Source organism: Syngnathus scovelli, chromosome 10 (genome assembly GCF_024217435.2).
Source record: "Syngnathus scovelli strain Florida chromosome 10, RoL_Ssco_1.2, whole genome shotgun sequence".
NCBI lineage: Eukaryota > Metazoa > Chordata > Actinopteri > Syngnathiformes > Syngnathidae > Syngnathus > Syngnathus scovelli.
In genome coordinates, this window is record NC_090856.1 from 10958284 (window position 1) to 10971712 (window position 13429).

At 43.8% G+C, this 13429-nt stretch overlaps 2 protein-coding genes across 4 annotated transcripts; both read left to right on the forward strand.

Moving 5' to 3' along the window:
- The first annotated feature begins 3400 nt into the window (after positions 1 to 3400).
- LOC125971994 (regulator of G-protein signaling 8) lies at positions 3401 to 8078 on the forward strand. Of its 3 annotated transcripts, none has more exons than XM_049725217.2 (6): positions 3401 to 3619; positions 4191 to 4264; positions 5738 to 5848; positions 6309 to 6370; positions 7072 to 7238; positions 7409 to 8078. In XM_049725217.2, the coding sequence occupies exons 1-6, from the start codon at positions 3401 to 3403 to the stop codon at positions 7601 to 7603; spliced, it is 828 nt and encodes a 275-aa protein (XP_049581174.1). In that variant the 3' UTR covers positions 7604 to 8078. The 3 variants fall into 3 exon arrangements, with proteins under 3 accessions (XP_049581174.1, XP_049581185.1, XP_049581194.1); XM_049725228.2 differs by having other exon boundaries at positions 5738 to 5839; XM_049725237.1 differs by lacking the exon at positions 4191 to 4264 and having other exon boundaries at positions 3472 to 3619.
- A 1139-nt stretch (positions 8079 to 9217) lies between these two features.
- LOC125972462 (regulator of G-protein signaling 5) lies at positions 9218 to 12753 on the forward strand. Its single transcript, XM_049726160.1, has 6 exons — positions 9218 to 9668; positions 11280 to 11407; positions 11578 to 11661; positions 11748 to 11809; positions 11897 to 12063; positions 12155 to 12753. The coding sequence occupies exons 2-6, from the start codon at positions 11364 to 11366 to the stop codon at positions 12368 to 12370; spliced, it is 573 nt and encodes a 190-aa protein (XP_049582117.1). The 5' UTR covers positions 9218 to 9668; positions 11280 to 11363; the 3' UTR covers positions 12371 to 12753.
- Positions 12754 to 13429: the final 676 nt, after the last annotated feature.

The following is a 13429-nucleotide window of genomic DNA, read 5'->3' on the forward strand; positions in this document are numbered from 1 at the left end:
AAAGCATGCCAAATGCTGTTCAGCCCAGCCCCACTGTATCGAAGGCTCCCGTATCTCAGTAGATCAAACCGCCTGGATTATAATAAATTCTTGCTGGGTGAAAAAAACAGGAGGGGAACAATAGATTAGCGCTGTTCAGGGAGCGAAGCAGCCTGCTTGACTGACTGGGCCATCATACAGACGCTGCCGTTGCTTGTTGGGTGGGTCCCATTGTGCCGTTTTGCCTTTCTGCCTGTGCTGAAGCTTTTTCTAATTGGCTCACAGAAACTTTGTGAGGCAGCATGTACTGAAAATACATCGAGAAACTAAAAATTGGAATTGCCCAATAAATGCTGAAAAATGCTTTGACCGGCTGCACTGCAAAGGAAATGAGCTCACTTGCTAACATTGCTAATCATAGCCTTTCTGCAATATTGGAACAACAATCTACTTAGACATGGTCTTTGCTCCATCACATTACTTTCCTGATGATGGAACAGGAAATAAAAATACCGATATCAGAGTAGGAATCAATGTACTGTATATCTATTTTTAGATACACTGCTGTGGTACCCCTGAAAAGTGATGACTTTAGAGGACCGACACCAGCCTCCCCCCTCCCTCAGCCGCGTGGTGCAATTAAGGGAGCAGCACAGTTATTTCAAACCGGATTGATTTGTTCCTCTTCCTCTGCGCTGCACTGAAAAATCGTAAAATGATGCATGATTATTTCTTTCACGACGTTGACATTCATGATTTCATTACAAACAACAGAAGTGTTGTGATAGCGGTGAGCCATGTTGAAATAATTGAACGACGCACCTTCCAACAGCAGCCCCACAACAGTGCATCAAAAAGTGACACTTTGACCAATGATAGAAATCAAATCCCCATTAGTAAAATCTTGAATAATTTGCGCCTCGACCACTTTCGAAAGATTTGAATAGCAAACCCAAGGGGAGAAAAAAAATGCAAATCCCGCAATGCTGTTGACACTTGTTTAATGCACATTTCACACATACACAAACAAGAAAAATGACTGTGGACATTTTTTTTCCATAGTCCATATTTCACAGCCCCTGGAGCATAGAAGACATAGCAACAACATTAGTTTGGCTATTTAATTGCTTAATCTTCAACTGGGTAGAGAGCAGCTGCTGCCATCCAGCCCGTGCACTTTTATTGATTGTAGTGCACGCCCATATATTTGTGTATTCCCCCGCTTGCAGCCAAAGGCAATTACTTTGTGTAAACTGCATGCAACTCACTTGTAAACAGCAGCACGTTACATGCAGTCACGCTAAAGCCTCGTCTTTCCCCAAAGGCTTGTATCATTTCAAAATCATAATTTTATTTTTGAATGTGTCCCGGGTGGATGGGCCCAGAATTTAGTCAGTTATAAGATTTCAAAATCACGGTGATTTCAATCTTGATAAGGTCATCAGAAATGAAAGGACTGGTCGCCATGCCCCAAACAATAGAACTGATCCCAAATGCACTCGTTCAGCGACTTGTCTCCAAAATAAGTGTTATGACGTCACTGACATTGTTGTGCTGTGCCATCTTCTGGCTGAAATGAGAACATCATTCTGTAGGCGTGGACAAAAAAACGTCAAGGATTAATGACGTCATTGACTTTGATACTCTTGTACACAGCAAGCGACAAGTTTGTTCTACACCGTTTTGAATTGTTTGACGTCATTTCCTATTTGCTTTTTTGTTTTTGTATGCATGCAAATTACTTGGGTGAGAAGCTCGGTCATCCGGGAGAGACTCGGAGTAGAGTCACTACTCCTCCACGTTGAGAGGAGCCAGATGAGGTGGCTCGGGCATCTTATCAGGATGCCTCCTGGACGCCTCCCTGGGGAGGTGTTCCGGGCATGTCCCACCGGTAGGAGACCCCGGGGACGACCCAGGACGCGCTGGAGAGACTATGTCTCTCAGCTGACCTGGGAACGCCTTGGGATCCCCCGGGATGAGCTGGATGAAGTGGCTGGGGAGAGGGAAGTCTGGGAGTCCCTCCTAAAGCTGCTGCCCCCGCGACCTGACCCCGGACAAGCGGAAGAAGATGGATGGATGGATGGATGGATGGATGGATGGATGGATGGATGGATGGATGGATGGATGGATGGATGGATGGATGGATGGATGGATGGATGGATGGATGGATGGATGGATGGATGGATGGATGGATGGATGGATGGATGGATGGATGGATGGATGGTAGAGGCCCTTTGACCAATTGTCTGAAACAATAGCAGTCATACTAAGAGATGTCCCAGCTAGCAAAATATCCCCAATCTTCACTTTTTTCTCATCTCGATTTTATCTAACAAACGCCATAAAAACAACTGTAGTCAGCTGGAAAACATCCCTGAATGTGTGCTATCTCCTTATGACCACTAGAGAGCAGCATCACCAAACGGCAAAACAGGAGGCATCGCAAATGACAGATTTTTCAAAGTCAAAGTCAAAGTCAGCTTTAGTGTCAATTTCTCCACATGCCAAAGACACACAAAGAAACCGAAATTTCGTTCCCCCCTATCCCACGGTGACAAGACATGGCCCACAACAGACAACAAGTAAACAAGTATAACAACAGCGTGCTGAATAAATAATGAATAAATAACACAATAAATAAATAAATAAATAAATAAATAAATAAATAAATAAATAAATAAATAAATAAGAGGAGCAAAAAAAGGAGCAAGTGCGCGTACAGCAGACATTCCAGAAAAAGCGCAACAGTGCCGCACGCTACGCAGAAGGGGGTAGCGAGTTCAGGGTCCTAACAGCCTGGAGAAAGAAGCTGTTGGCGAGTTGGGTATTTGTGCGAGGCTAATCAGAGGGTATGCGTCCGATCTACGAGCCCAGGATCAGCCCATAATCATCAGTCTGCGTGATGGAGGATATCGTGGGCAAAGAGAGAGACAGAAGCAACGTGCACGCCAAAGCGTTACATAACACCTCAGTTCACTTTGGTAAGGCTCCGCCAGTCAGTCACACTCGAAACAGATTGACCTCTGGGACAGTCAACAAATATGCTAAGTTTTCTTGCAATGAGAAAAATCTGCCACGAAGTGGTGCCAATATTGCACCAGATGAAGGTGGCACTTATTTCTGAAGAGTTTAAATTCCACAAAAATTTCCGTGTGCACGTGAAATTGCTTTGACATGGTCCAATTGACATCAGCGCGTAGTTGTGTTTGTTGCGCTTCATTTAGGCATCAACCATATAAGGGAGCTGCTACAACAAACGTATTCAACTGCAAAGTTACAATGTAGTGTCATCTACTATATTGCATTTTTCCCATCTTACTTTGCAGAATTCCATCTCCTGGAGCTAGCATAATGCCCATAAGGCACTTGGCAACCGCCCCCTCTGTCTCTCGCTTCTCTCCCTCATTTCGCACCGCTGAGCATGCTGCTGCCGCTGCTGCTACTGCTGCCACCGCCGCTTGCTCACAGACGGCAATTTGACAAAGATTCCATCATCGCTTCTGAGCTAGGCACATTCATGCACGCACAACAGCGGAATCAGCGAGCACCTTACGAGAAGACGCCTTCCGGACAGCCTGCAATTAAAAAAAAAGGGAGACAAAGTACATCATCTGCCCTGCACAGACCCAACAGAATCCAGGTAAAGGATTAATATCCATTTTCTGTTATGTAAGCCGGCCTTGTCTGAACGTGCAGCTCAATGTATTAAATGAATTGTTGACGGCTTGCAGCCTGATTATTATCTGCAGCTTTCAGTCGAATTAGGAAAAAAAAAAAAACAATGATGACGGAGAGTCGCTTTGGTTGATAGCTCAAATTAAGTGATTGCCGATACAAACCCCAATTCCAGTGAAATTTGAATGTAAATGAAATCCATTTAATAACAGTCATCTGCAAATCCTTTTCAATGGAAAACACAACAACGTTCAATGTTTTAGTGTTCCAACTGATAAATTGTACTGTGTTTGCCAATATGGACCCATTTTGAATTTAGCGCCTGCAACACATTCCCAAAAAGTTGGGACACGGAGGGTGTTTTTATGACTCACCTTTGCATTTAGCGACACTCAAGAAGCATTTGGCAACCATGGACACTAATTGCTGAAGCACTTGGAATGCTGTGAAATCAATCATATATTATTATATTATTATATCAATAAAGTTGCCTTGTTTGTATTTTCTGATCTCCAAAACCAACATGGACTCGTCAGACGACAGCAGACTCTCCTACCTTCCATCAGCCATTTCCAAGTTTGATAAACTGGATGGTAAATCCACAAACATGGTAAACTAGACGTGCTCCGGCACCAACATAATGAAACAAAATTTTTGAGGGCTCAGTTGTAGCATTCGACGGGTACCGGATTATTAGTGGAGCTAAAACTCTGTCTTTGAGACGGGATTAGAACCCCCAACCTCAGAACTGTTTGCTGCAACTGCTTGTTAAGCAAAGCTGTTTTATGCACATCCAAAATGAGGACAACTGAATTGCACTATGTTAGTCGACATGAACGGGCATCTTTGAAGGAGAACAAGCAAACGTAGCTTGTTCTCTCCAACTGGAGAGGTGTGTCAGCGGTTGCTATTTTTAGCTGCTTCCCTCCGGGAGCCAGCCAGCCAGCCTTTGCTGCATGGCTGAATAGAACATGCTCTGTTTCCTCCTGACAACACACATTTGTCAGGATATTCTTATAAATAGTTCAACTGAAGCACGTGTCCGCACCCGACCGCAACTCGAGACAGATTCATCACAAGAGAGCAGAGAGGAAGCTGCTTTGGAAAACACAAAGCGGGGCCATTTGTTACCTCTATGCATGAAAATGACTTTGAATCCGCCGATTGGTCAGTGTTGTGTCCTCATTTAACATACCATCATCTGGGAACGCACGAGTTTTTGAAATCCGTCACATGTATACAGAAGACATTTCAGTTGCGCCTACAATATGTGTGGTTGCTTTTATAAGATACTGACTTAAGTGGGTCAAGACGCGCAGACACAAAAAAGACACCATCTCTACGTGCAGAAATAGTGCTTGGACGGAATTTGGCGAGGAAGCGGATCCTCAATGTAGCGCTTTGTTATTTTTAGCAAGCGGTGACATAAAAGGCAACCTTTGATTTCTCCAATCCTTGCTGAAAATCCACTCGTAGTTCAATTAGTAAATGAAATTCATTTTGAGATTATGACTCACATACAGATGACAGGCACATCTGCGTTTTCAGTCCAGTGCGTGTGCTTTCTGCTATGTAACAGGCGTGTTTCTAGAGCAGCACTTTTGACACACATTCCAAAAGTGATTAAAAAGACCCCAAAATAGCCTTCAGTCCAGCAGCTCATTGATCCAAACAAAACTGCCCAAGTATTTCTGTGTCCTCCCGGATTGGGTCAATCAGGGACTAGTCAAATCCACAAAGTTTGGAGTGAATTGCCGGTAGTGTCCAGCCCAAGAACCTTTTTTTTTTATTTTTATTTTATTTATTTTTTTTTTTTGTGGCGCACCTCCTCACAGCCCAGACAGCATAACTTGGCCCCAATCACCTAAGAACACCCTCCACTCGCTTCACAACACATTATTAACTCACAAATAATTGTGACAGCTCATATAGCAAGGCATCTTTTAACATTATAAAATGAACCTAAAATGTTTTGTCTGACGTTTTCATAAGTGGGCAAACCCAGAAAAGAGCAAAGAAACAAACAATTGGCAAAACAATATTTTTCTGATGCCAAGTAAACTTTCTTATCTTCATTCGACAGGATTAGCACCATGAAGACCAGATTAGGATGTTTATCTCACAAATCTGACTCCTACAGTGATTTGTCAGAGTTTCTGCCTCCAGCCCATGAAACGACTGCCAGGTATTTGAAGTGAGTTCGTCCATTTGTCTGGCCGTCCGTCCGTCCGTCCATCCATCCATCCATCCATCCATCCATCCATCCATCCATCCATCCATCCATCCATCCATCCATCCAATCACCCATCTATCCATCCATCCAGCCATTCACCCATCCATCAATCCATTCGACCCATCCATTCACCCATCCATCCATTCACCCATCCATCCATCCATCCATCCATCCATCCATCCATCCATCCATCCATCCATCCATCCATCCATCCATCCATCCATCCATCCATCCATCCATCCATCCATTTTCTGACCAGTATTGGCCGTCATTCGTACCCAGCAAACATAATTTAGTTGCAACCACTCTGGATTGAGCTACATGATGCATTTAATCATGCTGCCTTTCGCTATTACATAAACCATTAAAATGCATGACAGCCATTCTTGCTGTGGCGTTTTTTTTTTTCTCTCTCCGTCAGATTGTCAACAGACGAGGTTGTTGGATGGTCTGAATCATTTGATCACGTTCTGTCCCACAAATGTAAGTAAACAGCTTTCTGTTTGGGGGGCTTGCCATTCACATGCATTGTGCCATGATAACATAAAACCTTGTTAAAATGACAAATCAAATTAAAATTGGTGAATTTAGCTCACCCAAATATTGCAAGTGTCCAAATGGGTCAAATCTGGTAGATATTGCTCAACTTCCAGGCACGATGATTCAGACGGAAAAAAAAAAAAACAACATTTCGCATGTAAGAAGAACAGAGGAAGGATTCTTGAATTCAGCACACAGCTAAAGATATTTGGTGATTCCTGGTGTCGTCGTTATGAGTATTGATGTCAATCTAACCGAACAAAAGGATACGGCCTTACACAAAACAGCGTGTTGTGAAGCTCGCACCAAGAACGTTGCATATTTACAGACAAGCCGGCCGAGCTGTGCTGAGCGCTCTGTAAACAAGCGAGACGAGAAGGATGGAAGCAACGGGTCAACGTGACACGGTGCTTGGAGAAAAACATGCCCTTGATCTGCGCTTGCACATAAATTGATCATTTATCTTCACTAATGAAGAAAGATTGAAGGGGGGGAGGGGGTTGTTGATTTGTTTGTGTTCTAACAAACAAAGCCCGTTTCTGGGAACAAGACTCTAAGCTGTGCATCACCTGATAAAAGCGCGTGAAGAATATGCTGCCTTGCAATAGTCATTACGTTTAACTCTGTTTCCGTCTTTTGTCCAGATGGCCTGGCCGCCTTCCGAACATTTCTCAAAAGTGAGTTTAGCGATGAAAACATCGAGTTTTGGATGGCCTGCGAGGACTACAAAAAAATCAAGAGTTCAACCAAACTTTTGTCCAAAGCAAATAAAATCTTCAAGGAATTCATTGATGTTGAGGCACCAAGAGAGGTCAGTGGTGCTCCTGCAATGGGAATACGAAAAAAACAATTTAGTGAGAAGTGCTGTTGCCAGGCAGAAATAGCAAAGTGTGTAAAAGTGTCAAAGCTGATTGGATGTAATTGCATTTTAAGGAAACTTTTTTTTCTCCAAATGCACCACTGATGTCATTCTTGCGCCAGGTCAACATGGACCACCAGACCAGGGAGAAGACCAGACAGAGCCTGGAGGAGCCCCACCCTGGCAGCCTGAATGAAGCTCAAGCTCTCATCTACAGTCTGATGGAGAAGGATTCGTACCCGCGATTCCTCAAAAGCAAGCTGTACCAGGACATTGTCAAAAGGACACACGGCCGCGGCCAACGCCGATCGCTCTGATCCAACAAAGGGACAACCATCGAAACTGCAACGCCTCCAACCTTTTAAATGTCAACCACTTGTGAAGAGACAAAATGACGTGCTTGAGTGTCGTCTCCAGCAGGTCCGTCCCTCCGTGCATGCGAGTCCTTTGCGAAACGGAAACGTGGACAGATGCTAATGTTAGGCCCGCCTACAAAGTCGTTCGGTGAATGACAAGTTCAAAGCGATTTTGAGCTACTGGATCTTGCCTGGCCAAAATAATTTGGTGACCTTTTCTTCATCTATGTTGGTTTTATTTTTCTATCCCCCACTTTAGTTTGTTTTGAAGAATAGCAAACTTCTCAATGTTGTCCGTCAGTTTGAACACATTTTAGGTCTCTGAATTTTAAAAGTGGTAGATATGATTTTGCTGTCCATTACATATTCTCTCATGCATGACTCAAGTAAACCAAACTGTGAGCTGAATAAAACAGAATATTTGCGTAGCACATGATTCTTACTATAAGCTCTTATTGTGACTGTGTGGGCACGAGATGGCAAGGAAGGCAGAAGACTTTTTTTTCTTCTTCATATTTTCAGGTTTGCAAAACATTGTCTTAATACATCCGAGAGAGTTACAGTTCAATGAAATAACGCTCTCAAGTGGCTATTATTTAACAATCTTTGCGACCATCTGGCTCGTCCTGCTGGAGGCTCTTCATCAGCTCCCCAGAGTGCCATTGGACAAAAAAACAAAACAAGTTGCAGCGTGCATGCTGCCAAACACAACCCCGCAGAGACCACACACACAGTGGCCGAGAACAAATTCCAAATCAAAAATATAAACTACGATTTGACGTGCTGCATGGATGTCTCAGGCCTCGACGAACGGTGAAACACATACGACCAGATTTGTCTCAACCAATCGCAAGCCGTCTCTGCATCACAGCATAGCGAGGCCTTCAGATCAAAACAAAAACAGTGATATCTCGGGAAACATTATAGCTTCTTCTGCTGGCATTGACCTTTGACCGCAACGTTGTTTTCTTTTGGCCCACGCTTCCAAAACAAACAAGAGACGAACGCTTCCCATAAGACGATTGTCTGGCTTAGTTTTCTCACACGTAAAGTGACACCCAAGCAACACACGTGAGCAAGTGCAACACACATGAGCAAGTGCTCCACCGTTTCTCTTCATTTATGACATTTGCATCAGTAGCTCAGCTGCATGCGAGAGTTTTGCCATAAAGGAAACGCTTTCCGAGGAAATTATTAGGGCGGACGCTCGCTGTTTGCCGGATGTGATTTGTGAAATGACAACGAAATGTTTTCTTCTCTTTGATTGTGGAAGAGTTTTGCTTGGAAATGGGAAATATCCCAGTTCTTCAAAGATGAAAATATTTTCAATCATTTTTTAATGAAATTACTTATTTTTAGGTGTTATTTATGTTGTCAGACGCCTGAAATAAATGTCACAATGAGATGAAAGGAACTGTTGGTAGTAACATGCGGTGTACGTTTTGTTTTTTGTTGACATTACGTCCTGTTTTTAAATTCTTTATTAGGTAATCAACCGAGTGTCCCGCTTCACATAGCCGCGGGTCATGAGGACACATTTGTGATGCTTTTGTGCCCAACAGCCAGGACAATCATCATGCTTCTTTATTACTCTTGCAATCATATCCACCACGCACGATGCAGCTATTGTCTTTCTGCTTTTTTTGTCATCATGCAGCTAGTCCACTTCTAATTTGTCCTTACAGAAGCGTTGTATGTTTCCTGACCTACTTTTCTAGGTGAAAGCCTCTCAGTAAGATGCAAAGAGGTTCATTCTAGGTCCTTTTAATTTCTTTCAAAAAGATGTTCCCAGTAGCTCTCGGAGCTGGCCTTTTGTTCTGGAGCTTTCAATTTGCCAGTGTAGCCGTATCCTCAAATTCATTTGATTATCCTCTCTGGCAACATTTTGGGGCAGCCTTCATTTCTTGGCTTGGAAAGGGATTATAAACAAAACCCATGCTGAGCTTCAGATGAGATAATAACGTCTTTCCACGGCTATGGACATCAGTGGGTGAACAAACAAAATGCCTTCTTAGGTGACGTAAGGGTAAGTCACAGCTTTTGTTACAAGTCACGGTATCGGGCTTGAGTAAAGCGTCAGTTTGGATGGTCTGAAATGGCCTCAAGCTGAAGCTCCCAATAAGTCAACACAAATCATAGTTTTTACATGTATATTCTTCTTAACACTGAAGGGGATCAAGCCAGTACAGCAAAATGAGGCCAAATTTAATCAATTCGGGTAGCATACATGAGACAAACTGTCGATTTCTGAGAAATGTAAAGGAATTGAAGTGCACTTTATAATCTGAAAAATACACTGGAGTTTATTGTGGAGCGTGAGCAAATCTTGTGCGCATCAGCTACATCGGCTGCATCAGCCAACTTCAAGGACAGCACAAAGGGAAGCTCGGTAATGTTGGAAGAAATTATTTTATTCTTTATTTCCTCCTTCCTTTCTCTCTCTTCCGGTTGCCATTGTGGCGGGCACAAAAGGTGAGCTGACATCACTAAACGAGTTCATGAGTAAGAGGCCGGCTTCCCCGAGCAACTCTTTTTTCATTTCCTGGCAACAAATGGTGCTATTAAACCTTTACCTGGACAAAGATTGTCCAATGTGTGACGGGCTGTTCTAGCAGGGGCCATCCACTCCATATTAGTTCAGGCAACATATCTAGTGATGCACACGTGGTCTTGGGACACCAAATGTTGGCCAAATGTTTTTGTGCACAAGGTTCTGGGATCTGTTTTACTCGCAGTGATGTGACACTGAGCATTAGCTTTTAAACGCAATACAAATTTTGATACCTAGGAGAGCCCCTCGGTTCCAGAGGCACGAGGAAGCAGAAACTGGGGATTTATCTGAGATGGGGTCCTATCTCTGGATTTGAAGTCACCCGGGTGGTTAACAAAAAAACTCCTTGATGGCGAGGCCCCTTGGGGGGGTAAACAAATTCATTGCGTGTTGCTTGACACCTCGAAACCACCTTATAAACCATGGAGGACTTCCTGGAACTATTTGAATAGAATCAATTGGCCACCTTGCATATACTAATACACTCATGAGGGAACCAAACCGTGGATAGTGATAGTAAACACTTTGCGTGGACGAAAGAAGCTGAGTGTATCATCACACACCACTGTTCTCCGATTTCTTTGAAACGCCTTCAGCGCTAGCTTTATGTAAGCTTCTCGGTAATACATATAGTGCTGTGCATTGTTGTTGACAAACTGTCTGCACTATTTTGACGACGCCGCGGTTCCGGTCTGGTCTGGTCCAGTTCAATATCAGCTTGGAACCCCCAACTACAGGTCTTAAGAGAGCAAAGTGCTTCATATTGCCAAATATTAAGTTTCCGCATATCCTGTAATGACCCCTCTCTCTTGTATAGTAAATTTCTGGTTTGATCTCACTATTATCCCGTGTGTTAAAAGTGTTTTGTAAGAGAAGGAGTATTCAAGGACATGCTTATTAGAGTGGCTTTATTGTTTACTGTTTTCAATCATTTGATAGCAATTTACAAGCCCCCTCCATCCATGTCCTTGTGTTGACTTGACGGTGACTCTCACCCATGGGCGCGCTGGGATTGGCTGCGAGGTCTGATGACACACGGGAGGCGCGGGCGCCTGCTATAAAAGCTGCTCTCTCGGCTGCTTTCAGGCACGCAGATGCGGATCCCACGGATATTTGAGCACCGCCCCACACAGGAGAGACGCCAAGCCGCACCGTCTACAGTCTGCTGTTATGTGTAAAGCACTCGCATCCATGCCCATCTGCTGCTTGGAAAGGTAGGCAAAATGGAGGCATCATCAGCCAGCCATCACAGTTGATTCTCTCTGAGGAGATAAAATCGCTTTTAGGTTTCACTTGAGCGGCATTGATGACAAATGTATTCAGCTTGCTGCACTCAAGGTCACATCCAAATGTGAATGTAACCTTCTCGATATTTTCTCCGCAGGGCCAAAGAGCTGAAAGCCAGGCTGGGAAGCCTTTTGCACAAATCCGAGAGGAGTCTGTTCAGCTGTAAAATGGGAAAGAACAAGTAAGAGCAATTCTCCCAGCCCCAGCCGTCAACAAGTCTGTGTTTCAATCTGGTCAAGTCTAACGACAAGGCACTGTTTGTTCTAGGCCAACCCTGGAGGAGTGCATGAGGTGGAAAGGATCATTTGAACAACTCCTGTCAAGCAAATGTAAGGATGTCTTTGCACACGTGATAGCAGTTTTGACATTTTGAGCTGATTCAATTTGTAACTGGGTTTTTTCCTCTTTTGGCCCAGATGGACTATGCGCTTTCACTGCCTTCTTACTATCCGAATTCAGCGAAGAGAACATTGCGTTCTACTTTGCATGTGAAGATTACAGAAGTACCAAATGTCTCGACGAACTGCCTGCGAAAGCCCACAAAATCTACGACGAATTCATCGGCAGCGAGGCTCCCCGGGAGGTGAGTCAAATCAAATCTTATATTTGACGAGCACGTGCGGAGGCCTTATTTGACTCGGTGTTTAATTCTGTCTCACCGTCTTGGTTTCCAGATTAACATTGACCACGAAACACGTGACATCACCAGAGCCAACATGAGCTCGCCGTCACCACACTGCTTCGACCAGGCGCAGCACAAGATCTACATGCTCATGGCAAAAGACTGCTATCCACGTTTCCTGCGCTCGCCGGCTTTCGGGGATCTGCTGGGTCAAGCCAAGCAAGGCGCCAAGCCCAGCAAACTGTCCCAGCTGGGGAGAAAGCCCTGAGCTGGCGCCAATGAAGCCCGTCCGGCCGCACTGACAAGAAAAGTCTCCCCTTCAATGACCCGCTGGATAGAGAGCACAGGATTCCGTTTCCGCAACTGGAATGTCCCTGGATAGTGCTGCGGGGGTCAAGGCAGCTGCTTTGCACAAAATAATCAAGATAGATGATATGGGAGGAATGCAAAAGCTCTTTTGGGGGGGAGTCTGTTTGTAAGCACTGTTTTTGACACAAAAAATGGGATATGATGGGATATGATTTTGTATTTATTGATGCATATTTTGTCCATTTAAAAAAAATCGTGGGCACTCCTCACTAATATATTGCTATTTATATAAAGGTTGTATTTTTACATAACAGAAAATAAACCTGACAAACTGAACAAGAATGTGTTCCATTTTCTTCTCATCTGTTGTTATATTCACACATTACAATTGGATGGAGACCCGAATGTCGTGTTTGGAAATCAAATCTCCCTTCCTGAGGGGATCCTTCCCTGCATTTGACCATTCCATGATGGAGTCTGCCTCTTGCCCCCAAGTCAGCTGGGATAAGTCCCACCCACAACCCTGATAAGGATGTGCATGCAAATGGATGAACGTTGCATTAAAAATTCTATACACAATATTATATGGTACCCGCGTCACACTCGGTTAAACAAATATTTTAACACAATCACAGGTGAGCAGGTGTTCCTAATATAATGGCTTCCCTCACAACATCATTTTATATTTCTCCACGACTGTTAAGGGAAAAGAGATTGGTCAATAAATGAGACACGGCAAAGTATGAAAGTGGTTGAGGTCTTTCAAGTGTAACACTAATAATAGCAATTATTGTATTTTGTCTTTCCATGGCGCTCAGCTTGTGTTTTGTTGAGTTGTGGTGCCCAGGGAACGGTGCGAATGGGAAATACTTTGCCAAACAGGAAGCACAGAGACAAAAGTGACAGCATGGACGTAACAGAGGTTATAAAGGTTGATGATAAGCATAGTGACTGTTTGCACTTGCCATCAACTAAGGTAATAAATTGGAAAAAAAAATGGAAGCCAACAACCGTGAAA